Source organism: Salvelinus namaycush, chromosome 27, assembly GCF_016432855.1.
Source record: "Salvelinus namaycush isolate Seneca chromosome 27, SaNama_1.0, whole genome shotgun sequence".
Taxonomy (NCBI): domain Eukaryota; kingdom Metazoa; phylum Chordata; class Actinopteri; order Salmoniformes; family Salmonidae; genus Salvelinus; species Salvelinus namaycush.
The window spans coordinates 11102-38369 of record NC_052333.1 but is presented as its reverse complement, the minus strand read 5'-3'; the positions used below and the strand labels follow the sequence as shown (position 1 = coordinate 38369).

General features: G+C 42.0%; 1 protein-coding gene across 1 annotated transcript; it reads right to left on the bottom strand.

Moving 5' to 3' along the window:
* Positions 1–8432: 8432 nt before the first annotated feature.
* On the bottom strand, positions 8433–26250 carry LOC120021984 (acetylcholinesterase collagenic tail peptide-like). Its single transcript, XM_038965787.1, has 12 exons — positions 26230–26250; positions 25301–25435; positions 25086–25130; positions 21411–21437; positions 20971–21042; positions 16693–16773; positions 14833–14929; positions 13592–13746; positions 12032–12151; positions 10227–10356; positions 9013–9115; positions 8433–8823 (listed from the first exon to the last, which is right to left on the bottom strand). The coding sequence occupies exons 1-12, from the start codon at positions 26248–26250 to the stop codon at positions 8754–8756; spliced, it is 1056 nt and encodes a 351-aa protein (XP_038821715.1). The 3' UTR covers positions 8433–8753.
* Between the last annotated feature and the right edge of the window lie 1018 nt (positions 26251–27268).

Genomic DNA, 27268 nt, shown 5'->3' with positions numbered 1-27268 from the left:
CGATGACTCCCAGTTTGAGTCGGTCTTCAACGAACAGACTTGTCGTAGGAACCTGAGGGTGTCTCGGTCAGGCCGGTTTAAGGAGAAGAAGAGGGTACGTTCCAGTCTTCCTACTGGGAAAGAGGACGTACGATAACGAGGATGGTGATGATGAGGGAGATAGTGGCCAAAGACTGCTCTTACTTCTGACCTTTACTTCAACATGGCCGTCCGTTCTGGGGAAAGAGGAAGGTAGATGAAGATGAATTGTAAGTTGAAGATAAGTTGAGGGTAAGTTGAAGATAAGTTGAGGGTAGTCGTGAAAGTTTCTCAGTGACAGCTAGGTAGGTACTTAAACTGTCCTTCCTTGAGGAAATCACAGGTCTGACAAGGTTTGATTGATTTAAAGCAATAGGAAGACAAGTGTGTCTTTACTAATCCAATCCCATAAAGATTAGTGGTTAGGCTACTTCAAGGAAGGAAGGAAGGAAGGAAGGAAGGAAGGAAGGAAGGAAGGAAGGAAGGAAGGAAGGAAGGAAGGAAGGAAGGAAGGAAGGAAGGAAGGAAGGAAGGAAGGAAGGAAGGAAGGAAGGAAGGAAGGAAGGAAGGAAGGAAGGAAGGAAGGAAGGAAGGAAGGAAGACAGTACCACCTTTCAGCTTTAAAAACCATCCAGACTTTTCTAGACTTTTTTTGTATCGAAACAGTATACTGAAAATGAGACACACACACCTATGCACATTCCAGGAAATGATACGTTGTTTATAAGTTTACATATATACGTGTAATATTTTGAATATGAAGGATATGATATTGTTTTTACCAATCAATTGTTGTTGTTGTTTTTTAAACTATGATTACAGTGGGTTAGAAGGGTACTTCTTCTTTTATTTTAAAGAGGTAGGATTGAATGAGCATTGGTGTTTGTGACAGACAGGTGAAAATATTAGATTATATCCTCTAGCTGCTATTCAGTTACATACAGGCACATGTTTTAGAGGGAAACAGCACCATGTGGATCCTGATGGAAGGTACTATTAGAAGCTAATCAGTAAGATGTTATAGATATATAATCCTGATGGAAGGTACTATTAGAAGCTAATCAGTAAGATGTTATATATATATATATAATCCTGATAGAAGGTACTATTAGAAGCTAATCAGTAAGATGTTATATATATATATATAATCCTGATGGAAGGTACTATTAGAAGCTAATCAGTAAGATGTTATATATATATATATATATATATATATATATAATCCTGATGGAAGGTACTATTAGAAGCTAATCAGTAAGATGTTATATATATATATAATCCTGATAGAAGGTACTATTAGAAGCTAATCAGTAAAATGTTATATAGATATAATCCTGATAGAAGGTACTATTAGAAGCTAATCAGTAAGATGTTATATATATATATATAATCCTGATAGAAGGTACTATTAGAAGCTAATCAGTAAGATGTTATATATATATATATAATCCTGATAGAAGGTACTATTAGAAGCTAATCAGTGAGGTGTTATATATATATATAATCCTGATAGAAGGTACTATTAGAAGCTAATCAGTAAGATGTTATATATATATATATAATCCTGATAGAAGGTACTATTAGAAGCTAATCAGTAAGATGTTATATATATAATCCTGATAGAAGGTACTATTAGAAGCTAATCAGTAAGATGTTATATATATATAATCCTGATAGAAGGTCCTATTAGAAGCTAAACAGTGAGGTGTTATAGATATATAATCCTGATGGAAGGTACTATTAGAAGCTAATCAGTAAGATGTTATATATATATATAATCCTGATAGAAGGTACTATTAGAAGCTAATCAGTAAGATGTTATATATATATATATAATCCTGATGGAAGGTACTATTAGAAGCTAATCAGTAAGATGTTATATATATATATATATAATCCTGATAGAAGGTACTATTAGAAGCTAATCAGAAAGGTGTTACCAAGTTTGTCTATTCAGTAATACAGTGATTGACATCACTGTGCTTCAAGTGGACGTGACACATAAATCATGGTCTGTAAATACTGCAATGAAGGCTAAACATGATTGTTGTAATGACAGAAGAACAAATAAACATTGATCAATGTGTGCCTCCATGTCTGTGTGAACACTTGTGTGTGTGTGGCTACATACTGTATGTACATCTCTGTGAGAGTCAGTGGTGTCTCGCTTATTTCCTGATTCAGTAAAGTTGTGAATCACCTGACCAAAAGTCAGAGTACAACCCAAATGGCACCCTATTCCCTACATAGTGCACTGCTGGCACCCTATTCCCTATATACGCACTACTTGCCATTTGAGACGAAGGCAAAGTTAATGCTCTCTTCTCACAGCTGAGCAGGAGACTGCCCTGGTGAATATGGAGGTAGGTGGAGACTTCTCACAGCTGAGCAGGAGACTTCTCACAGCTGAGCAGGAGACTGCCCTGGTGAATATGGAGGTAGGTGGAGACTTCTCACAGCTGAGCAGGAGACTGCCATGGTGAATATGGAGGTAGGTGGAGACTTCCCACAGCTGAGCAGGAGACTTCTCACAGCTGAGCAGGAGACTGCCCTGGTGAATATGGAGGTAGATGGAGACTTCTCACAGCTGAGCAGGAGACTGCCCTGGTGAATATGGAGGTAGATGGAGACTTCTCACAGCTGAGCAGGAGACTGTCCTGGTGAATATGGAGGTAGGCTGAGATGACAGCAACCCCTACGCACAGCAACACCTCCTGGAGGCAATGGTGGATGCCTGTGGTGATGTGTAAGGGGTGGGTACTGGTGGCAGAGAAGTCAGGCGCAGGAGACCAAAACTGATTTACAACGGCGCAGTTTAATAAATAAAACCACCGTAAACAGAACACTAAATCAATGGGTACAAAACCCGTTACACACCAGCATAACGTGCACAAGCACGACAATAAACAATTCCGGACAAGGACATGGGGGGGAACAGAGGGTGAAATACACAACATGTAATGATGGAGTTAAAACCAGGTGTGTGGGAAAACAAGACAAAACAAATGGAAAATGAAAGGTGGATCGGCGATGACTAAAAGACCGGTGACGTCGACCGCAGAACGTCGCCCGAACAAGGAGAGGGACCGACTTCGTCACATGATGTGTCTGTGGAGTCTATCCAGGGTTTTCTAAGGCACACGAGGGCATTTTTCCCTACACTGTCTGGCAAGAGCAAACATAATGTGTGACGTTGATGAGATATTATGGCCTGACCCAGACCTGAGACGATGAGAACGCTGATGCTGAGTAACCTGTACATTTGCTGCATTTGGAAATAAAGCTTTTGGAAATTGGGTATTTTACTGTGCATGGACTCTTCCCTACATGTTTTGTCAGTGTGACATTTCAAAGGTCAGGTTTTTGACCAAAACAGCATATACAGTAGTACTCCCTTATCCACTAATGTAAGAGGTATTTATTACAGTACTGTTTTGACGTTCTCTCGCCAGGGTGTTCCTGAAAGGGATTTAAAATTGTGTGTGAAGATTTGAGAAAATGGTCAGTTGTTCCAGGAATTGTGTCTAAGCAATTGTGTAACTGTAAATGGCAGGATAAAAAACATGTGTCTGTTTATAGGTTCAAGTAAACCTCATTTCATTGAAGGCAGGACCTCAGTGTCCTGCCTTCCTACAATTACTGTTTCATAACAAACTTCTGCAGCGACCATGCCCATGTATCTACCTCTTCTGTTTAGAACACCTGGTTTCAAACTGAGACATATTTTTTAATTTCACAAATGTTCCGATTTTTTTGCAAGTAACTTTTTCAAATTGACTGAAATGAACTACAGTAACTTTTTGATGTCGGATTCAACTGACCGGTCTTTAAACTTACATTTTCTGAAAGAACCTGTCTTGAGGAAACTGTGTGAGGTTCTGGATAAACTAACGTAGAATGGAACTTAGTTCCATTTTGAAGATGTCCTTCGCGGTGTACCAGCATAATGTCTCCGTACTTCGACTTGGGATGACAGAGGAAAGGTTTGTGCAGAACTTCAACGTTATTTTGTGTTTAAATAAAGTATACTTGTTACAGTTTCAGAACATTATACTGTACGCAGCTGAGTAGAACAAACGTGCCTGAGTGTCAAGACGTAGCAGGGACGTTTCGGTCGTCACTAGTTACCGCAGCCACAAATTCATAATTATGGCTAAACCAGCCTATTTCAACGATATATCTTCTTAAAATAAGATTTTTTTTTAAAAACCTAACCTTAACCACACTAACATTATCCATAACCCTAACCTTAAATTAAGACCAAACAGTTACCTTTTGTTTTCATTAAGTTTTACAATATAGTCAACTTGGACTTTGTGGCTGTGGTAACTAGTGACAACCGGACATTTCATCATGCAAGTTGTTGCAGGAAGCGTTGCTGTGATTGGTTTTGAATGTTCTGTATTGACATATTCCCCACCTTTTTTCTTGGGAGCGGGCGTTCTAAAATTCCTGGCTGTGATCTTGCAGGTCAGTGGAATGGAATGCATAGCCTACTGGAAGTATCCTGGGTGTCCTGTGTACTAGTCTGTTTAAATAACATTCCACTCCTTGTACTCTGTGTCATATGCTAAAGATTGTTTACAATTACAACAGTGGCAAGGAGTGTAACGATAGCTAAACAGACTGAACGATAGCTAAACAGACTGAACGATAGCTAGACAGACTGAACGATAGCTAAACAGACTGAACGATAGCTAAACAGACTGAACGATAGCTACACAGACTGAACGATAGCTAAACAGACTGAACGATAGCTAAACAGACTGAACGATAGCTAAACAGACTGAACGATAGCTAAACAGACTGAACGATAGCTAAACAGACTGAACGATAGCTAAACAGACTGAACGATAGCTACACAGACTGAACGATAGCTAAACAGACTGAACGATAGCTAAACAGACTGAACGATAGCTAAACAGACTGAACGATAGCTAAACAGACTGAACGATAGCTAAACAGACTGAACGATAGCTAGACAGACTGAACGATAGCTAGACAGACTGAACGATAGCTACACAGACTGAACGATAGCTAAACAGACTGAATGATAGCTAGACAGACTGAACAATAGCTAAACAGACTGAACGATAGCTAAACAGACTGAACGATAGCTACACAGACTGAACGATAGCTAAACAGACTGAACGATAGCTAAACAGACTGAACGATAGCTACACAGACTGAACGATAGCTAAACAGACTGAACGATAGCTAAACAGACTGAACGATAGCTAGACAGACTGAACGATAGCTAAACAGACTGAACGATAGCTACACAGACTGAACGATAGCTAAACAGACTGAACGATAGCTAAACAGACTGAACGATAGCTAAACAGACTGAACGATAGCTACACAGACTGGTACCCAGTTGGCCTTCTGGCCAACCCCTTATGAAACAGTTGAGCTTGACAATGACAATGGAATAGGCAAAAGCACAAACAGATCTGGGACCAGGCTACAGACAGATCTGGGACCAGGCTACAGACAGATCTGGGTCCAGGCTACAGACAGATCTGGAACCAGGCTACAGACAGATCTGGGACCAGGCTACAGACAGATCTGGGACCAGACTACAGACAGATCTGGGACCAGGCTACAGACAAATCTGGGACCAGGCTACAGACAGATCTGGAACCAGGCTACAAACAGATCTGGGACCAGGCTACAGACAAATCTGGGACCAGGCTACAGACAGATCTGGAACCAGGCTACAAACAGATCTGGGACCAGGCTACAGACAGATCTGGGACCAGGCTACAGACAGATCTGGGACCAGGCTAAACTAAAAGACCTACTGTAGCTCAAAGAAGTATCAATGTCGAAGCCTTCAAATGATAAAGTACAAGAAGGATGGGGAAGATAATCAGATTAACAATAGACCTACACCTGCATGCATTGGAAGTGAGTTACAGAAGACTAATGACACTTTTTATTAACTTTTTAATAATAAAAAAAACAGATTTCTCATGTAGACAAATCAACATGCCATCAACTATTCAGTTTAGCAAAAGCTGATTGAACATTATATATTATGAACTTTATATGAAGAGAGATGAAACAATGTGTGTTACTGAATTTACATCATGCTGGTCTAACGTTCACATTCTTCATCGATGGCTACAGTTCCGTATCAGATTATTTGATGAAATAGCCCACGGCAACTAATGTAACTACAGTATCTAGTCAACTTGCTAGTTTATTCAGTTGTTGTTCAACACATTTCTACCGGTAAAAGAACACATTTTCAGTAGTAAATGTATTAAATTATACCCACGGTATAAAAGGTATAATCAACTCGGGGCTCTAACGTTATGCGTTGTTTAGAAAATAATGCAGCTCCGTGGAAAGGTCAGTTCACCGTTAATGAACCTATGGAAAATAATGAACGACGCGTTAGCGGTGAACTGACCTGTCCCTTTTATACCGTGGGTATAATTTAACACATTTACTACTGGAAATGTGTTATTTTACCGGTAGAAATGTGTTGAACAACAACTGAATATACCAGCAAGTGGACTAGATACTGTAGTTACAGTAGTTGCCGTGGTAACCAAACAAACAGACTCGCTAGGTTAGATAACGAAACCCTCAGTCCTAGCTTGCTATTATGAAATCTAATTCAACAATACCAATACTGTTTTAAATTTGACTTTTACATTCAAAAGCAGCTCAAACTAAACATGTCAAAATTAAAATGAACTATAGCCATTGAATTCTATCGTGCATATATGCCGTGCGTAAACAGGAAATAATGCACGCTCTAGAATGCCCTTCAAGCCAATCAGAAAGGAGTATTCAACAATGCCAATGTGTAATACACACAATGTATTCAGTACATATTATTGCTAAAAGGCAAAGATTATTGTACACAGTCCTACTCTGTGGTAGACCAGAGCATCAACAGTCCTAGTATACAGTAGACCAGAGCATCAACACTCCTAGTCTGTGGTAGACACTACACATAAGCATCAACAGTCCTAGTATACAGTAGACCAGAGCATCAACACTCCTAGTCTGTGGTAGACACTACACATAAGCATCAACAGTCCTAGTATACAGTAGACCAGAGCATCAACACTCCTAGTAAACAGTAGACCAGAGCATCAACAGTCCTAGTATACAGTAGACCAGAGCATCAACATGCACACATTGTAGTCACTTCATAAATATATAAATACAAATAATAGGTCCTTATTGTAAGAGATCATTTGTTCTCAATTAATTAAATAAAGACTAAATACATCAAGCAGAGCTATTTACACACTCTGTTTTGTTTTGCTTCTTGGCTAAATAGTCCTGTGAGTTACAACTTGAGTAACACCTTTACGTCTCAACATAAAGAGGACAAACCCATCAATTAGTAAACAGGCAGTCACATGTGGCTCTAAATACATACAACGTGGTCCCAGGTTGCTTTCTTAATTTAACATATGGATATCAAAACATCAAGCTTATCTTTACTGACATTATTCAGCTTCTGCACATTACAATCTTACTGTATAACTTAGTGTATAGCTTACTGTATAACTTAATCTATAGCTTACTGTATAACTTAATCTATAGCTTACTGTATAACTTAATCTATAGCTTACTGTATAACTTAATCTATAGCTTACTGTATAACTTACTGTATAACTTACTGTATAACTTACTGTATAACTTACTGTATAACTTACTGTCTAGCTTACTGTCTAGCTTACTGTATAGCTTACTGTCTAGCTTACTGTATAACTTACTGTATAACTTACTGTCTAACTTACTGTATAACTTACTGTATAACTTACTGTCTAACTTACTGTATAACTTACTGTATAACTTACTGTATAACTTACTGTATAGCTTACTGTTTAACTTAATGTATAACTTACTGTATAGCTTACCGTTTAACTTACTGTATTGCGTACTGTATAACTTACTGTCTAGCTTACTGTATAACTTACTGTATAACTTACTGTCTAACTTACTGTATAACTTACTGTATAACTTACTGTATAACTTACTGTCTAGCTTACTGTATAACTTACTGTATAACTTACTGTATAACTTACTGTCTAGCTTACTGTATAACTTACTGTATAACTTACTGTATAACTTACTGTCTAGCTTACTGTATAACTTACTGTATAACTTACTGTATAACTTACTGTCTAACTTACTGTATAACTTACTGTATAACTTACTGTCTAGCTTACTGTATAACTTACTGTCTAGCTTACTGTCTAGCTTACTGTATAACTTACTGTCTAGCTTACTGTATAACTTACTGTATAACTTACTGTATAGCTTATTGTTTAACTTAATCTATAGCTTACTGTATAACTTAATCTATAGCTTATTGTTTTAACTTACTGTATAACTTCTGTATAACTTACACATATTGCACAATTAGCTCCAGTGTCTTTTAACATTCGTTAACAGCTACAGCCAGAGATACCAGCGTAGAGCCACTAGAACAGTCACACAGCCCTAGTCATGCGGCCAAAACCATCCAGACAGAATACAGGGATCTCCCGTAGCCGTAGCTGTCCCCCAACAGTAGCTTACAGGAAAATGCATTGTTTGTTTTAGTTTTTCATAATTGCACACAGTCAGTCATATAAGAGGTAGGTGCCCTCCTTTATGGAACACTCCAGAACAGAGCTGAAGTAGAAACCTATCAAAATAGAGGCTCGCTGAAGGTGGACCAATCACAATTGGTAATACTGCAATAACATCTTCTCATTGGCTCAGGTGAAGTATTTGCAGCCAGTAGAATCAATGGAACAGGACTCGGTACACCTGAGATTCCCAAAAGACCTGAAACAAGAGAGGACACACTTTAACAGGACACTATAGTGTGTGTGTGTGTGTGTGTGTGTGTGTGTGTGTGTGTGTGTGTGTGTGTGTGTGTGTGTGTGTGTGTGTGTGTGTGTGTGTGTGTGTGTGTGTGTGTGTGTGTGTGTGTGTGTGTGTGTGTGTGTAGAAGGATGGCATCTGGGAACATACCCAGGGAGATATGATGTGCAGGTCTGGTAGCCAAAGTCTTTTCCATCACAGTCCTCCAGGCCCTCATGACGATAGCCATCTCCACAGTACGCCCACCTACAATCTACAGGGAAGAGAGGGAGAGAGAGAGAGGAGGAGAGAGAGAGAAGGAAGGAAGGAAGGGATGGAGAGATAGAAGGAAGGGATGAAGAGAGAGAGAGAGAGAGAGAGAGAGGGAGGGAGAGAGGAGAGAGGGAGAGAGAGAAGGAAGGGATGAGAGAGAGAGGGAGAGGGGGAGGAAGAGTGAGGAGGAGAGAGAGAGAGAAGGAAGGAAGGGATGGAGAGAGAGAGGGGGAGAGAGAGGGAGGGAGGGAGCGAGAGAGAGGGAGGGAGGGAGGGAGGGAGGGAGGGAGGGAGGGAGGGAGGGAGGGAGGGAGAGGGAGGTAGGGAGAGGAGGAGCGAGAGAAGGAAGGGATGGAGATAGAAGGAAGGGATGAAGAGAGAGAGAGAGAGTGAGAGAGGGAGAAGGAAGGGATGGAGAGAGAGAGGGAGAGGGGGAGGAAGAGAGAGATGGAAGGGATGAAGAGAGAGGGAGGGAGGGAGGGAGAGAGAGAGAGAGAGAGAGAGAGGGAGAGAGAGAAGGAAGGGATGGAGAGAGAGAGCGGGAGAATGGGAGGGAGAGAGACAGACAGAGGAAGAGAGAGAAAGGAAGGAAGATAAAGAGGGAGGAAGGGAGCGAGCAAGCGAGAGAGATTGTTAATCGCTTTGGCAACCCTATTTATGACGTTGATGCTGATACAGCATTTAAAACTAATTTAATTAAGTTGGAGAAATAGTGACAGGCTGACAGATTAATGACCCAACGGTGATATACAGTATATACCTAACGGTCAGTATTTACCTAGCTTCTCTTTTCACATTGTATGTCGGGACAGAGGCCTATAGGCTAACGTGTGTGAATGCGTTTGTGTATGCATGTGTAATTGTGTGTCTTTCTCTGCATGTATGTGTGTGTGTGTGTGTGTGTGTGTGTGTGTGTGTGTGTGTGTGTGTGTGTGTGTGTGTGTGTGTGTGTGTGTGTGTGTGTGTGTGTGTGAATGCATGCATTTCCTATTGTGACTTTATCAATGTCATTGCCTGTAAACTTTGTCTATGTGTGTTTTTGTCTGTGTTTATGCATGATTATCAGTGTGTCTATGTGTGTGTGCGTACGTACGTGTGTGTGTGTGACTCACTGAGACAGGCGTCCGTGATGACCTTGTTTCCGTCGTCACATTCCTCTCCGTTCTGCGCCTGCACCAGTCCGTCCCCACACACACCAATCCTCTCCGGAACCTTCTCTGTCGACTGGAACGCCTGGACCGGCTACAACACGGTTTAACAACATTTGATTTAACATTCAATCCCAGCTATTTTTTTCTTTTAACAGATTTGTATTTGTATTAAATACGCTTTCATATAACAATATACACAAAATACACAATTCTGAGGTGTATTCAATATGGTAAAAACTATCTAGAACTCTCGTGTGCTTAGTGCTGTATTTCTGTTAGTCAGTACCATTCGTTTTTCCTGAGGTGATGGGCCAAAGACATCTAAAGCCCTGTCTCCTACAATACATATATAATATAGTACCTGTATAGTATAGTAAATTATCTGTACAATACAATACATATATAATATAGTACCTGTATAGTATAGTAAATTATCTGTACAATACAATACAAATATAATATAGTACCTGTATAGTATAGTAAATTATCTGTACAATACAATACATATATAATATAGTACCTGTATAGTATAGTAAATGATCTGTACAATACAATACAAATATAATATAGTACCTGTATAGTATAGTAAATGATCTGTACAATACAATACATATATAATATAGTACCTGTATAGTATAGTAAATTATCTGTACAATACAATACAAATATAATATAGTACCTGTATAGTATAGTAAATTATCTGTACAATACAATACAAATATAATATAGTACCTGTATAGTATAGTAAATGATCTGTACAATACAATACATATATAATATAGTACCTGTATAGTATAGTAAATTATCTGTACAATACAATACAAATATAATATAGTACCTGTATAGTATAGTAAATTATCTGTACAATACAATACAAATATAATATAGTACCTGTATAGTATAGTAAATGATCTGTACAATACAATACATATATAATATAGTACCTGTATAGTATAGTAAATTATCTGTACAATACAATACAAATATAATATAGTACCTGTATAGTATAGTAAATGATCTGTACAATACAATACATATATAATATAGTACCTGTATAGTATAGTAAATTATCTGTACAATACAATACAAATATAATATAGTACCTGTATAGTATAGTACCTGTGTAGTATAGTACCTGTATAGTAAAGTACCTGTATAGTACCTGCATAGTATAGTACCTGTATAATATAGTACCTGTATAGTATAGTAAAGTATCTTAGTTTAGTTTAGTTTATTAATTCGACCATTTTAAAAAGCAAGCACACATAAAACTTAAAAGCCATACATGCACATGAATAAAATCATCGAGGATAACACACGATAAAGTCTGGGACTTATTTCCATTGTGGTCCTCTTGAGACAAGATGGCTGGACAAGATGGAACACAGTATGGCAGTGAAATAATACAACAAAAACATAAAAGAAGAACATCTATCTCATCATCCCAGTTACATCATAGGGGTTATTCATATGGGCACAGAGGACATCAAACATATTTTTACTTTATTTTTAAAGCTGCCCAGAGAGGACGTTGTTTTTATAGGCAGAGGCAACTCATTCCATTCTGAGGCTCCAGTTTAAAAGAAAGTACCTTTCCCAGCATTACTCCTGAACCTGTATAAGCACACCTGATCTGGTGCTGTGATTGTGTGCATCCCTAACACGAGGGGAAGTAATCACTTATTACCTGTATAGTACCTGTATAGTATAGAATAGTACCTGTATAGTACAGTACCTGTATAGTATAGTATAGTATAGTATAGTACCTGTATGGGCTGCCAGCCATCTTTGTTTTTGAAGTAGAGAGATCTCTGGTCCTTCCTGAAGGCGATGGCATTGACCGTGTGGAGACGGTCTAACTCCTCCTCACTGTCCACTACAAAGATCTACATAGAGACCAGACAGAAAACTTTCAATAAATATTGCAAAGAAACTAATACATATTGAAGTTGTCCAACTTGAGTACTTGAGAAGTGTACTGTAGGTGGTGTACGTGATAGAAAAAGAGAGGGATAGAGAGGACAGAGAGATAGAGAGAGGGACAGAGAGAGAGAGTGAGTGAGTAGAGGTGTGTAAAGAGTGAGGGACCGAGTATAGGTGTGTAAAGAGCAAGGGACTGAGTAGAGGTGTGTAAAGAGCGAGGGACTGAGTAGAGGTGTGTAAAGAGCGAGGGACTGAGTAGAGGTGTGTAAAGAGCGAGGGACTGAGTAGAGGTGTGTAAAGAGCGAGGGACTGAGTAGAGGTGTGTAAAGAGCGAGGGACTGAGTAGAGGTGTGTAAAGAGCGAGGGACTGAGTAGAGGTGTGTAAAGAGCGAGGGACTGAGTATAGGTGTGTAAAGAGCGAGGGACTGAGTAGAGGTGTGTAAAGAGCGAGGGACTGAGTAGAGATGTGTAAAGAGCGAGGGACTGAGTAGAGGTGTGTAAAGAGCAGGGGACTGAGTAGAGGTTTGTAAAGAGCGAGGGACTGAGTAGAGGTTTGTAAAGAGCGAGGGACTGAGTAGAGGTTTGTAAAGAGCGAGGGACTGAGTAGAGGTGTGGAAAGAACGAAAGACTGAGTAGAGGTGTGTAAAGAGCAGGGGACTGAGTAGAGGTTTGTAAAGAGCGAGGGACTGAATAGAGGTGTGTTAAGAGCGAGGGACTGAGTAGAGGTGTGTTAAGAGCGAGGGACTGAGTAGAGGTGTGTAAAGAGCAGGGGACTGAGTAGAGGTTTGTAAAGAGCGAGGGACTGAGTAGAGGTGTGTATAGAGCGGGGGACTGAGTAGAGGTGTGTTAAGAGCAAGGGACTGAGTAGAGGTGTGTAAAGAGCGAGGGAGTGAGAGGAGGTTTGTAAAGAGTGGGGGACTGAGTAGAGGTGTGTTAAGAGCAAGGGACTGAGTAGAGGTTTGTAAAGAGCGAGGGACTGAGTAGAGGTTTGTAAAGAGCGAGGGACTGAGTAGAGGTGTGGAAAGAACGAAAGACTGAGTAGAGGTGTGTAAAGAGCAGGGGACTGAGTAGAGGTTTGTAAAGAGCGAGGGACTGAATAGAGGTGTGTTAAGAGCGAGGGACTGAGTAGAGGTGTGTTAAGAGCGAGGGACTGAGTAGAGGTGTGTAAAGAGCAGGGGACTGAGTAGAGGTTTGTAAAGAGCGAGGGACTGAGTAGAGGTGTGTATAGAGCGGGGGACTGAGTAGAGGTGTGTTAAGAGCAAGGGACTGAGTAGAGGTGTGTAAAGAGCGAGGGAGTGAGAGGAGGTTTGTAAAGAGTGGGGGACTGAGTAGAGGTGTGTTAAGAGCAAGGGACTGAGTAGAGGTGTGTAAAGAGCGAGGGAGTGAGAGGAGGTTTGTCTCACCGCAGGGACTTTGTGATAGTTGCCCCGTTGTGTGTAACTGGCGTAGGGGGGGCTGTTGACTCCCTGAGGGGTGTTACCACCATAGGTGTTACAGTCACAGTGACCTGGATGTCCTGCTACACCTTTTTCTCCCTTCTCCCCCACCAGGTACAGGGCTGGACACACACACACACACACACACACACACACACACACACACGCGCGCATGCACGCGCGTACACACGCACAGATCATCACAACAGACTCTTATTCAAAAATAAACACACTTACACAGAATACACAAAAATATAAAGTGTTTTCAGAAAGCATTCATGCCCCTTACCTGAGGCAGGTAGTCCAGGTGGTCTTATCTTACCTGAGGCAGGTAGTCCAGGTGGTCTTATCTTACCTGAGGCAGGTAGTCCAGGGGTCTTATCTTACCTGAGGCAGGTAGTCCAGGTGGTCTTATCTTACCTGAGGCAGGTAGTCCAGGTGGTCTTATCTTACCTGAGGCAGGTAGTCCAGGGGTCTTATGTTACTTGAGGCAGGTAGTCCAGGGAGTCTTATCTTCCTGAGGCAGGTAGTCCAGGGGGTCTTATCTTACCTGAGGCAAGTAGTCCAGGTGGTCTTATCTTACCTGAGGCAGGTAGTCCAGGGGGTCTTATCTTATCTGAGGCAGGTAGTCCAGGTGGTCTTATGTTACCTGAGGCAGGTAGTCCAGGTGGTCTTATCTTATCTGAGGCAGGTAGTCCAGGTGGTCTTATGTTACCTGAGGCAGGTAGTCCAGGTGGTCTTATCTTACCTGAGGCAGGTAGTCCAGGGGTCTTATGTTACCTGAGGCAGGTAGTCCAGGTGGTCTTATCTTACCTGAGGCAGGTAGTCCAGGGGGTCTTATCATACCTGAGGCAGGTTGTCAAGGGGGTCTTATCTTACCTGAGGCAGGTAGTCCAGGGGGTCTTATCTTACCTGAGGCAGGTAGTCCAGGGGGTCTTATTTTACCTGAGGCAGGTAGTCCAGGGGGTCTTATCTTACCTGAGGCAGGTAGTCCAGGTGGTCTTATCTTACCTGAGGCAGGTAGTCCAGGGGGTCTTATCTTACCTGAGGCAGGTAGTCCAGGGGGTCTTATCTTACCTGAGGCAGGTAGTTCAGGGGGTCTTATCCTACCTGAGGCAGGTAGTCCAGGCGGTATTATCCTACCTGAGGCAGGTAGTCCAGGGATTATTATCCTACCTGAGGCAGGTAGTCCAGGGGGATTATCCTACCTGAGGCAGGTAGTCCAGGGGGTCCAGGATGACCAGAGGGACCAGCAGGACCTGTAGGACCCATAGGACCTGGGATTCCACCCTGACCCTTTTTACCCTACACACACACACACACACACACACACACACACACACACACACACACACACACACACACACACACACACACACACACACACACACACACACACACACACACACACACACACACACTCTTAAGGTGATCTATGTAGTTGGGGACACCAATGATAGTCTTGATGGCTCGTAAAATCTTCACAGAGAGAGAGAGAGAGATTGCAGCAGACACGGCTACATTTTGTCCTACACCGTCAGAACTATACAGACAGAGCTCCATTTTGTCCTACTCTACCAGAACTATACAGACAGAGTTCCATTTTGTCCTACCCTACCAGAACTATACAGACAGAGTTCCATTTTGTCCTACTCTACCAGAACTATACAGACAGAGTTCCATTTTGTCCTACTCTACCAGAACTATACAGACAGAGTTCCATTTTGTCCTACCCTACCAGAACTATACAGATAGAGCTCCATTTTGTCCTACTCTACCAGAACTATACAGACAGAGTTCCATTTTGTCCTACTCTACCAGAACTATACAGATAGAGCTCCATTTTGTCCTACTCTACCAGAACTATACAGATAGAGCTCCATTTTGTCCTACTCTACCAGAACTATACAGATAGAGCTCCATTTTGTCCTACTCTACCAGAACTATACAGATAGAGCTCCATTTTGTCCTACTCTACCAGAACTATACAGATAGAGCTCCATTTTGTCCTACTCTACCAGAACTATACAGATAGAGCTACATTTTGTCCTACTCTACCAGAACTATACAGATAGAGCTCCATTTTGTCCTACTCTACCAGAACTATACAGATAGAGCTACATTTTGTCCTACTCTACCAGAACTATACAGATAGAGCTACATTTTGTCCTACAATGTCAGAACTATACAGACTTACAGGCAATTTTCTTCCCCTACATTGAAAACAAATCAGAAATGGACAAATCTAATATGTATTGTGAGAAAACCCCCTTCGTGACATATTAGTAGCTTCCGTCCACACCCGTAGAGACAGCCAGTGGAACGACCAACCAGATCGACAACGTCGCTACCTTTTGTTACTGTAGTGTCCTGTTAGTTGTTACTACTGGAGAATTATTATTTTTCCTATTATTATGTATCTGTGTCATCATTGATTTGATATGTGTCTATATGTTTACTTTGGCTATGTATGTGGGAACACGTTCTATGGCAATAAAACCTTTTAAATTGAATTGAGAGCTACTGAGCGAGAGAGAGAGAGAAAGAGAGAGAGAGAAAGAGAGAGAGAGGGAGAGGGAGAGAGAGAGAAAGAAAGAGAGGAATAGAGAGAGGGAGAGAGCGAGAGAGCGAGAGAGAGAGAGAGAGAGAGAGAGAGAGAGAGAGAGAGAGAGAGAGAGAGAGAATAGGGTCTTGGACCAACAGGCTCAGAGAAAGCTTTCTCAGAGCTCCACACGTAGAGGTTTTAATATAGAACAGGAAATACACCGTGTTTGACAGAATTAGCTCTGGAGGAGACACCTATCAGATGACAGGGTAAGGACAGGGGTGTGTCTGTGTCAAGAATCTGGTACCAATGGGCTACCCCCTCCTACACACACATATCCTGTGTGGCTCAGTTGAGGAGAGTACAGAGCAACACCAAGGATCGTAGGTTGGATTAAATGCTAAATGACATATATCATTAGATTATAACATCCTCGGCACTGAGCTGACTAACACACGAATACTCTGTAAACCACCTTCTTAGAGGGCTTCTAACGTCTCTACATTTCTCCACTCTCTCCCACCTGTTTTCCAGTCTTCCCAGGTCGGCCAGCGGGACCTCTTTTGCCTGAAATTCCCGGGTCTCCCTTCGATCCCATCTCTCCCTGAGAAAAGAAAGAACAGAGATAATAAACTATTTTTTTTTAAATAATATAGATCCCGTGGGTTGTTGTTTTTCACCTTGTGTCCCGACATCCCAGACAGGCCTCTGGAACCCTAGAGAGAAGAACATAGAAGAGAAAGAAGCATCAGCTCCCTCGCTGTCTCTGAGAAGGTGTTGTTAATGCACAGTGCTAGGTTAATGCACAATGCTAGGTTAATGCACAATGCTAGGTTAATACACAATGCTAGGTTAATGCACAATGCTAGGTTAATGCACAATGCTAGGTTAATGCACAATGCTAGGTTAATACACAATGCTAGGTTAATGCACAATGCTAGGTTAATGCACAATGCTAGGTGAAAGCACAATGCTAGGTTAATACACAATGCTAGGTTAATGCACAATGCTAGGTTAAAGCACAATGCTAGGTTAATACACAAGGCTAGGTTAAAGCACAATGCTAGGTTAATGCACAATGCTAGGTTAATACACAATGCTAGGTTAAAGCACAATGCTAGGTTAATACACAATGCTAGGTTAAAGCACAATGCTAGGTTAATGCACAATGCTAGGTTAATACACAATGCTAGGTTAATACACAATGCTAGGTTAATGCACAATGCTATGTTAATGCACAATGCTAGGTTAATGCACAATGCTAGGTTAATGCACAATGCTAGGTTAATACACAATGCTAGGTTAATACACAATGCTAGGTTAAAGCACCATGCTAGGTTAAAGCACAAAGCTAGGTTAAAGCAGAATGCTAGGTTAATACACAATGCTAGGTTAAAGCACAATGCTAGGTTAATTCACAATGCTAGGTTAAAGCACAATGCTAGGTTAATGCACAATGCTAGGTTAATGCACAATGCTAGGTTAAAGCACAATGCTAGGTTAATACACAATGCTAGGTTAAAGCACAATGCTAGGTTAAAGCACAATGCTAGGTTAATGCACAATGCTAGGTTAATGCACAATGCTAGGTTAAAGCACAATGCTAGGTTACTAAAGCACAATGCTAGGTTAATACACAATGCTAGGTTAATGCACAATGCTAGGTTAGCTCTGACTAGCTAGATGACGTCCAGTTACAAGACCCACCTTGTTCCCCTTCGGTCCCAATACGCCTGAATCCCCACGAGACCCCTGGCGGGAGGGCGGGAGAGAGAGAGTATATGATAGAATCCTAATCATTATGGGTAATGTAGTTTGAGCAGCGTGGTATGATCTGGCGTAAGTATGATCTGGGTAATGATAAGTATGATATGGGTAATGATAAGTATGATCTGGGTAATGATGAGTATGATCTGGGTAATGATAAGTATGATCTGGGTAATGATGAGTATGATCTAGGTAATGATAAGTATGATCTGGGTAATGATAAGTATGATCTGGGTAATGATAAGTATGATCTGGGTAACGATAAGTATGATCTGGGTAATGATGAGTATGATATGGGTAATGATAAGTATGATCTGGGTAATGATAAGTATGATCTGGGTAATGATCAGTATGATCTGGGTAATGATGAGTATGATCTGGGTAATGATAAGTATGATCTGGGTAATGATGAGTATGATCTGGGTAATGATCAGTATGATCTGGGTAATGTAGTTATGGCCTGATGACTATGATCTGGGTAATGTAGTTATAACAGCATGGTATGATGAGTATGATCTGAGCTCACCTTCTCTCCTTTATAACCAGGAAGACCCTGGAGTGAGAGAGAGAAATCATGTCTTAATGACCTCTGTTCTGGTGTGTATGGTGTTTACCTGTATTAATGATCTCTGTTCTGGTGTGTATGGTGTTTACCTGTATTAATGATCTCTGTTCTGGTGTGTATGGTGTTTACCTGTATTCATGATCTCTGTTCTTGTGTGTATGGTGTTTACCTGTATTAATGATCTCTGTTCTGGTGTGTATGGTGTTTACCTGTATTCATGATCTCTGTTCTGGTGTGTATGGTGTTTACCTGTACTAATGATCTCTGTTCTGGTGTGTATGGTGTTTACCTGTATTAATGATCTCTGTTCTTGTGTGTATGGTGTTTACCTGTATTAATGATCTCTGTTCTTGTGTGTATGGTGTTTACCTGTATTAATGATCTCTGTTCTGGTGTGTATGGTGTTTACCTGTATTAATGATCTCTGTTCTGGTGTGTATGGTGTTTACCTGTATTAATGATCTCTGTTCTGGTGTGTATGGTGTTTACCTGTATTAATGATCTCTGTTCTTGTGTGTATGGTGTTTACCTGTATTAATGATCTCTGTTCTGGTGTGTATGGTGTTTACCTGTATTAATGATCTCCGTTCTGGTGTGTATGGTGTTTACCTGTATTAATGATCTCTGTTCTGGTGTGTATGGTGTTTACCTGTATTAATGATCTCTGTTCTGGTGTGTATGGTGTTTACCTGTATTACTGATCTCTGTTCTGGTGTGTATGGTGTTTACCTGTATTAATGACCTCTGTTCTGGTGTGTATGGTGTTTACCTGTATTCATGATCTCTGTTCTGGTGTGTATGGTGTTTACCTGTATTAATGATCTCTGTTCTTGTGTGTATGGTGTTTACCTGTATTAATGATCTCTGTTCTTGTGTGTATGGTGTTTACCTGTATTCATGATCTCTGTTCTGGTGTGTATGGTGTTTACCTGTATTAATGATCTCTGTTCTGGTGTGTATGGTGTTTACCTGTATTCATGATCTCTGTTCTGGTGTGTATGGTGTTTACCTGTACTAATGATCTCTGTTCTGGTGTGTATGGTGTTTACCTGTATTAATGATCTCTGTTCTTGTGTGTATGGTGTTTACCTGTATTAATGATCTCTGTTCTTGTGTGTATGGTGTTTACCTGTATTAATGATCTCTGTTCTGGTGTGTATGGTGTTTACCTGTATTAATGATCTCTGTTCTTGTGTGTATGGTGTTTACCTGTATTAATGATCTCTGTTCTGGTGTGTATGGTGTTTACCTGTATTAATGATCTCTGTTCTGGTGTGTATGGTGTTTACCTGTATTAATGACCTCTGTTCTGGTGTGTATGGTGTTTACCTGTATTAATGATCTCTGTTCTGGTGTGTATGGTGTTTACCTGTATTAATGATCTCTGTTCTTGTGTGTATGGTGTTTACCTGTACTAATGATCTCTGTTCTTGTGTGTATGGTGTTTACCTGTATTAATGATCTCTGTTCTGGTGTGTATGGTGTTTACCTGTATTAATGATCTCTGTTCTGGTGTGTATGGTGTTTACCTGTATTAATGATCTCCGTTCTGGTGTGTATGGTGTTTACCTGTATTAATGATCTCCGTTCTGGTGTGTATGGTGTTTACCTGTATTAATGATCTCTGTTCTGGTGTGTATGGTGTTTACCTGTATTAATGATCTCTGTTCTTGTGTGTATGGTGTTTACCTGTATTAATGATCTCTGTTCTTGTGTGTATGGTGTTTACCTGTATTAATGATCTCTGTTCTGGTGTGTATGGTGTTTACCTGTATTAATGATCTCTGTTCTTGTGTGTATGGTGTTTACCTGTATTAATGATCTCTGTTCTGGTGTGTATGGTGTTTACCTGTATTAATGATCTCTGTTCTGGTGTGTATGGTGTTTACCTGTATTAATGACCTCTGTTCTGGTGTGTATGGTGTTTACCTGTATTCATGATCTCTGTTCTGGTGTGTATGGTGTTTACCTGTATTAATGATCTCTGTTCTTGTGTGTATGGTGTTTACCTGTACTAATGATCTCTGTTCTTGTGTGTATGGTGTTTACCTGTATTAATGATCTCTGTTCTGGTGTGTATGGTGTTTACCTGTATTAATGATCTCTGTTCTGGTGTGTATGGTGTTTACCTGTATTAATGATCTCTGTTCTGGTGTGTATGGTGTTTACCTGTATTAATGATCTCTGTTCTTGTGTGTATGGTGTTTACCTGTATTAATGATCTCTGTTCTGGTGTGGATGGTGGTTTGCATGTGTGTCCATTTGTGTGTGAGAGGAGGAAATATGTTTGTTTGATTGTGTTTCTGTGATTACAGACCTTAGCCCCATGTGGTCCTCTCAACCCCGGCAGGCCCATCAATCCTGGGTCTCCTTTCTGTCCCTGGAAACAGAAGGTTTATTCACCTGCGTGTTGCTGACACCACAAGACCTCCGTAGAGAGGTATTCATTAAGAGGCGTGAGAGACTTACGTTGGGTCCCTCTGGACCGGGCCATCCGGCTGGTCCGTGTCTACCTGGTAACCCAGGAGGACCAGTACGACCCTGGAGTAAACAAAAGGCACATTTACACTACTGCAAAAAGGATTTACTGAATTCCATACAGATGAAACACACTACTGTATTAGGATCCACAGGCTCGTAGAAAACAATGGTTATACATTAACTGGCTCTCTTGAAACGTTGTCAGAACCTGCTGCAGACCCGATCCAAGACAGTAGTTAAATCAATAACCACAGAACTCCAACTGATGAATGAAACAAAAGAGACACAGGATAGAAAAAAAAAATACAGGACTTTTTATCAAATATCTTGAATCCTGAGCGAACATGATATCTGACTTCAGCTTGGTGCCCCATTAAACAGTGTGGTGTGGTGTGTGGGTGTGTCTGTGTGTCTGTGTGGAGTCTCACCTTTGACCCTGGTCGTCCGATCTCTCCCTGGATGACAAGAAGAAACGAGGGATGTGTTCATTAGTACTCAGAGAATCTGTTAAGGACACAATGTATGACAAACACAAACACACACGCACACAAACACACACACACACACAAAATGCCTTCCGCACAAAATGTGTCTCTGATGGTGTCAATAACATCTCTTATGCACACAAACAGACATGTAGACACACAGACATGTAGACAAACAGACATGTAGACACACAGCCATGTAGACACACAGACATGTAGACACACAGACATGTAGACACACAGCCATGTAGACACACAGACATGTAGACACACAGACATGTAGACACACAGACATGTACAGTCGTGGCCAAAAGTTTTGAGAATGACACAAATATACATTTTCACAAAGTCTGCTGCCTCAGTTTGTATGATGGCAATTTGCATATATTCCAGAATGTTATGAAGAGTGATCAGATGAATTGCAATTAATTGCAAAGTCCTTTTTTGCCATGCAAATGAACTGAATCCCCCAAAAACATTTCCACTGCATTTCAGCCCTGCCACAAAAGGACCAGCTGACATCATGTCAGTGATTCTCTCGTTAACATAGGTGTGAGTGTTGACGAAGACAAGGCTGGAGATCACTCTGTCATGCTGATTGAGTTTGAATAACAGACTAGAAGCTTCAAAAGGAGGGTGGTGCTTGGAATAATTGTTCTTCCTCTGTCAACCATGGTTACCTGCAAGGAAACACGTGCCGTCATCATTGCTTTGCATAAAAAGGGCTTCACAGGCAAGGATATTGCTGCCAGTAAAATTGCACCTAAATCAACCATTTATCGGATCATCAAGAACTTCAAGGAGAGCGGTTCAATTGTTGTGAAGAAGGCTTCAGGGCACCCAAGAAAGTCCAGCAAGCGCCAGGACTGTCTCCTAAAGTTGATTCAGCTGCGGGATCGGGGCACCACCAGTACAGAGCTTGCTCAGGAATGGCAGCAGGCAGGTGTGAGTGCATCTGCATGCACAGTGAGGCAAAGACTTTTGGAGGATGGCCTGGTGTCAAGAAGGGCAGCAAAGAAGCCACTTCTCTCCAGGAAAAACATCAGGGACAGACTGATATTCTGCAAAAGGTACAGGGATTGGACTGCTGAGGACTGGGGTAAAGTCATTTAGTCATTTTCTCTGATGAATCCCCTTTCTGATTGTTTGGGTCATCCGGAAAAAAGCTTGTCCTGGAGAAGACAAGGTGAGCACTACCATCAGTCCTGTGTCATGCCAACAGTAAAGCAGTGACAAACAATGCCTTTTCCAGCATGATGGAGCACCTTGCCATAAGGCAAAAGTGATAACTAAGTGGCTCGGGGAACAAAACATTGATATTTTGGGTCCATGGCTAGGAAACTCCCCAGACCTTGATCCCATTGAGACCTTGTGGTCAATCCTCAAGAGGCAGGTGGACAAACAAAAACCCACAAATTCTGACAAACTCCAAGCATTGATTATGCAAGAATGGGCTGCCATCAGTCAGGATGTGGCCCAGAAGTTAATTGACAGCATGCCAGGGCGGATTGCAGAGGTCTTGAAAAAGAAGGGTCAACATTGCAAATATTGACTCTTTGCATCAACGTCATGTAATTGTCAATAAAAGCATTTTTCACTTATGAAATACTTGTAATTATACTTCAGTATTCCATAGTAACATCTGACAAAAATTTCTAAAGACACTGAAGCAGCAAACTTTGTGAAAATTAATATTTGTGTAATTCTCAAAACTTTTGGCCATGACTGTAGACACACAGACATGTTGACATGTAGACACACAGACATGTTGACATGTAGACACACAGACACACAGACATGTAGACACACAGACACACAGACATGTAGACACACAGACACACAGACATGTAGACACACAGACATGTTGACATGTAGACACACAGACACACAGACATGTAGACACACAGACACACAGACATGTAGACACACAGACATGTAGACACACACACACAGACATGTAGACACACAGACATGTAGACACACAACAACACAGACACACAGACATGTAGACACACAGACATGTAGTCACACAGACATGTAGACACACAGACATGTAGACACACAGACACACAGACATGTAGACACACAGACACACAGACATGTAGACAAACAGACACACAGACATGTAGACACACAGACATGTAGACACACAGGCATGTAGACACACAGACATGTAGACACACAGACATGTAGACACACAGACACACAGACATGTAGACACACAGACACACAGACATGTAGACACACAGACATGTAGACACACAGACATGTAGACACACAGACATGAAGACACACAGGCATGTAGACACACAGACATGAAGACACACAGGCATGTAGACACACAGGCATGTAGACACACAGACATGAAGACACACAGGCATGTAGACACACAGACATGAAGACACACAGGCATGTAGACACACAGACATGTAGACACACAGGCATGAAGACACACAGACATGTAGACACACAGACATGAAGACACACAGGCATGTAGACACACAGACATGAAGACACACAGGCATGTAGACACACAGGCATGTAGACACACAGACATGAAGACACACAGGCATGAAGACACACAGGCATGTAGACACACAGGCATGTAGACACACAGACACACAGACACACAGACATGTAGACACACAGACATGTAGACACACAGACACACAGGCATGTAGACACACAGACATGTAGACACACAGACACACAGACACACAGACATGTAGACACACAGACACACAGACACACAGACATGAAGACACACAGACACACAGACATGTAGACACACAGACATGAAGACACACAGACACACAGACATGTAGACACACAGACATGTAGACACACAGACATGAAGACACACAGGCATGTAGACACACAGACATGTAGACACACAGACACACAGACACACAGACATGAAGACACACAGACACACAGACATGTAGACACACAGACATGAAGACACACAGACACACAGACATGTAGACACACAGGCATGTAGACACACAGACATGTAGACACACAGGCATGTAGACACACAGACATGTAGACACACAGACACACAGACATGTAGACACACAGACACACAGACATGTAGACACACAGACATGTAGACACACAGACACACAGACATGTAGACACACAGACATGTAGACACACAGACATGTAGACACACAGACACACAGACATGTAGACACACAGACATGAAGACACACAGACACACAGACATGTAGACACACAGGCATGTAGACACACAGACATGTAGACACACAGACATGTAGACACACAGACATGAAGACACACAGACACACAGACATGTAGACACACAGACACACAGACATGTAGACAAACAGACATGAAGACACACAGACATGAAGACACACAGACACACAGACATGTATACACACAGACACACAGACATGTAGACACACAGACATGAAGACACACAGACATGTAGACACACAGACATGAAGACACACAGACATGTAGACACACAGACATGAAGACACACAGACACACAGACATGTAGACACACAGACACACAGACATGTAGACACACAGACACACAGACATGAAGACACACAGACACACAGACACACAGACACACATAATATTCACCTGTTCTCCCTTTGGTCCTCTAATTCCTGGCATCCCACTGGGACCCTGAAAACAATTGATACAGCTCACACATTTATAATGACACACACACACACACACACACACACACACACACACACACACACACACACACACACACACACACACACACACACACACACACACACACACACACACACACACACACACACACACACACACACACACACACACACCTCTGGTCCTGGGGGTCCGTTGGGCCCCTGGGGTCCTGGTTCACATCCAGGGATCACAGGCAGGTGTTTATACCTCTGCTCTTCCTCCTCTCCTCCTCCTCCTCCTCCTCCTCCTCCTATCACTGGATAGTCAACCTTCAAACACAGGTTATGTAACAGTGTCTGATTGGGTATCCAACAGGAGCTGTCTGTCAATAATGGGAGCTAAAGTCCAGGCAATAGCTGTGGGTCTTCAGGTGCAAGACAAGGTTACTCATCGGTTATGGTGTGTGTGTGTGTGTGTGTGTGTGTGTGTGTGTGTGTGTGTGTGTGTGTGTGTGTGTGTGTGTGTGTGTGTGTGTGTGTGTGTGTGTGTGTGTGTGTGTGTGTGTGTGTCTGTGTGTGTGTGTGTGTGTGTGTGTGTGTGTGTGTGTGTGTGTGTGTGTGTGTGTATAACCTCACCGCAGTCCGTCGCTTCCAGAGCAGGGTAGGTGGAGGGAAGAGTGGGGGTGGGGGAGGGGCCAAGAGACAGCAGGGGTCAACCCTCACTGGCTCATCCAGGGACCTGAGGGCTGACAGACACATGGCAGAACCAATGACAGACAGCCATTTAAGAGAAATCAATAAAGCTGAAACACATGATGGAGTTGAGTCTAGCAGTCAGAGTGACACCTCCTCACACACACACACACACACACACACGCGCGCACGCGCACGCGCACGCACACACACACACACACACACACACACACACACACACACACACACACACACACACACACACACACACACACACACACACACACACACACACACACACACACACACACACCTCACACACACACATACACACACCTCACACATACACACACACACACACACCACGCACACACACACACACATACACACACACACCACACACACACACACCACACACACGGCAGTCTTACCTGTTTGAGCATGGAGTACATGGTGTAAGGGATGATATGAAGACTGGGCCCATGTCTGGTAGAGGAGGAGCTGAAGGCCCAGTCCTATCCACACCATCTCCATCATATCCTGCTGGCACACACACGGGGTAAAGCTCAGTAGGTGCGGTGTTGTGTCATGACCGGCTCGTTGCGGACCAGATGGGCTCAAGACGCTGTAATTACAGTCGCGCGCTAACACTCCCTCAGCTCATGCGCCAGAATTAGAACCCCTCTCTCTCTCTCTCTCCCCTCTTTCTCTCTCTCTCTCCCCCCCCCCCTCTCTCTCTCTCTCTCTCTCTCTCTCTCTCTCTCTCTCTCTCTCTCTCTCTCCCACTCTCTCTCTCTCTCTCTCTCTCTCTCTCTCTCTCTCTCTCTCTCCCACTCTCTCTCTCTCTCTCTCCCACTCTCTCTCTCTCTCTCTCTCTCTCTCTCTCTCTCTCTCTCTCTCCCCCTCTCTCTCTCTCTCTCTCTCTCTCTCTCTCTCTCTCTCTCCCACTCTCTCTCTCTCTCTCTCTCTCTCTCTCTCTCTCTCCCACTCTCTCTTACTACGACGGAAAATAAAATAGCAACATGTTCTTCCAGACGGACAGAGGTGGAATCAAATGACTTTGTTTTCATCCCCCCTCTACACTGCAGTAAAGGCAACGTTCAGCAAAACATGTTCCCAAAACATGTTCCCAAAACATCCCAAGACATCCCAAAACATCTCAAGACATCCAAAAACATCTCAAGACATCCCAAAATATCCCAAAATATCCCAAAACATCCCAAGACATCCCAAAACATCCCAAGACATCCCAAAATATCCCAAAATATCCCAAAACATCCCAAGACATCCAAAAACATCCCAAAATATCCCAAAACATCCCAAGACATCCCAAAACATCCCAAAATATCCCAAAACATCCCAAAATATCCCAAAACATCCCGAGACATCCCAAAACATCCCAAGACATCCCAAAACATCCCAAGACATCCCAAAATATCCCAAAACATCCCGAGACATCCCAAAACAGAT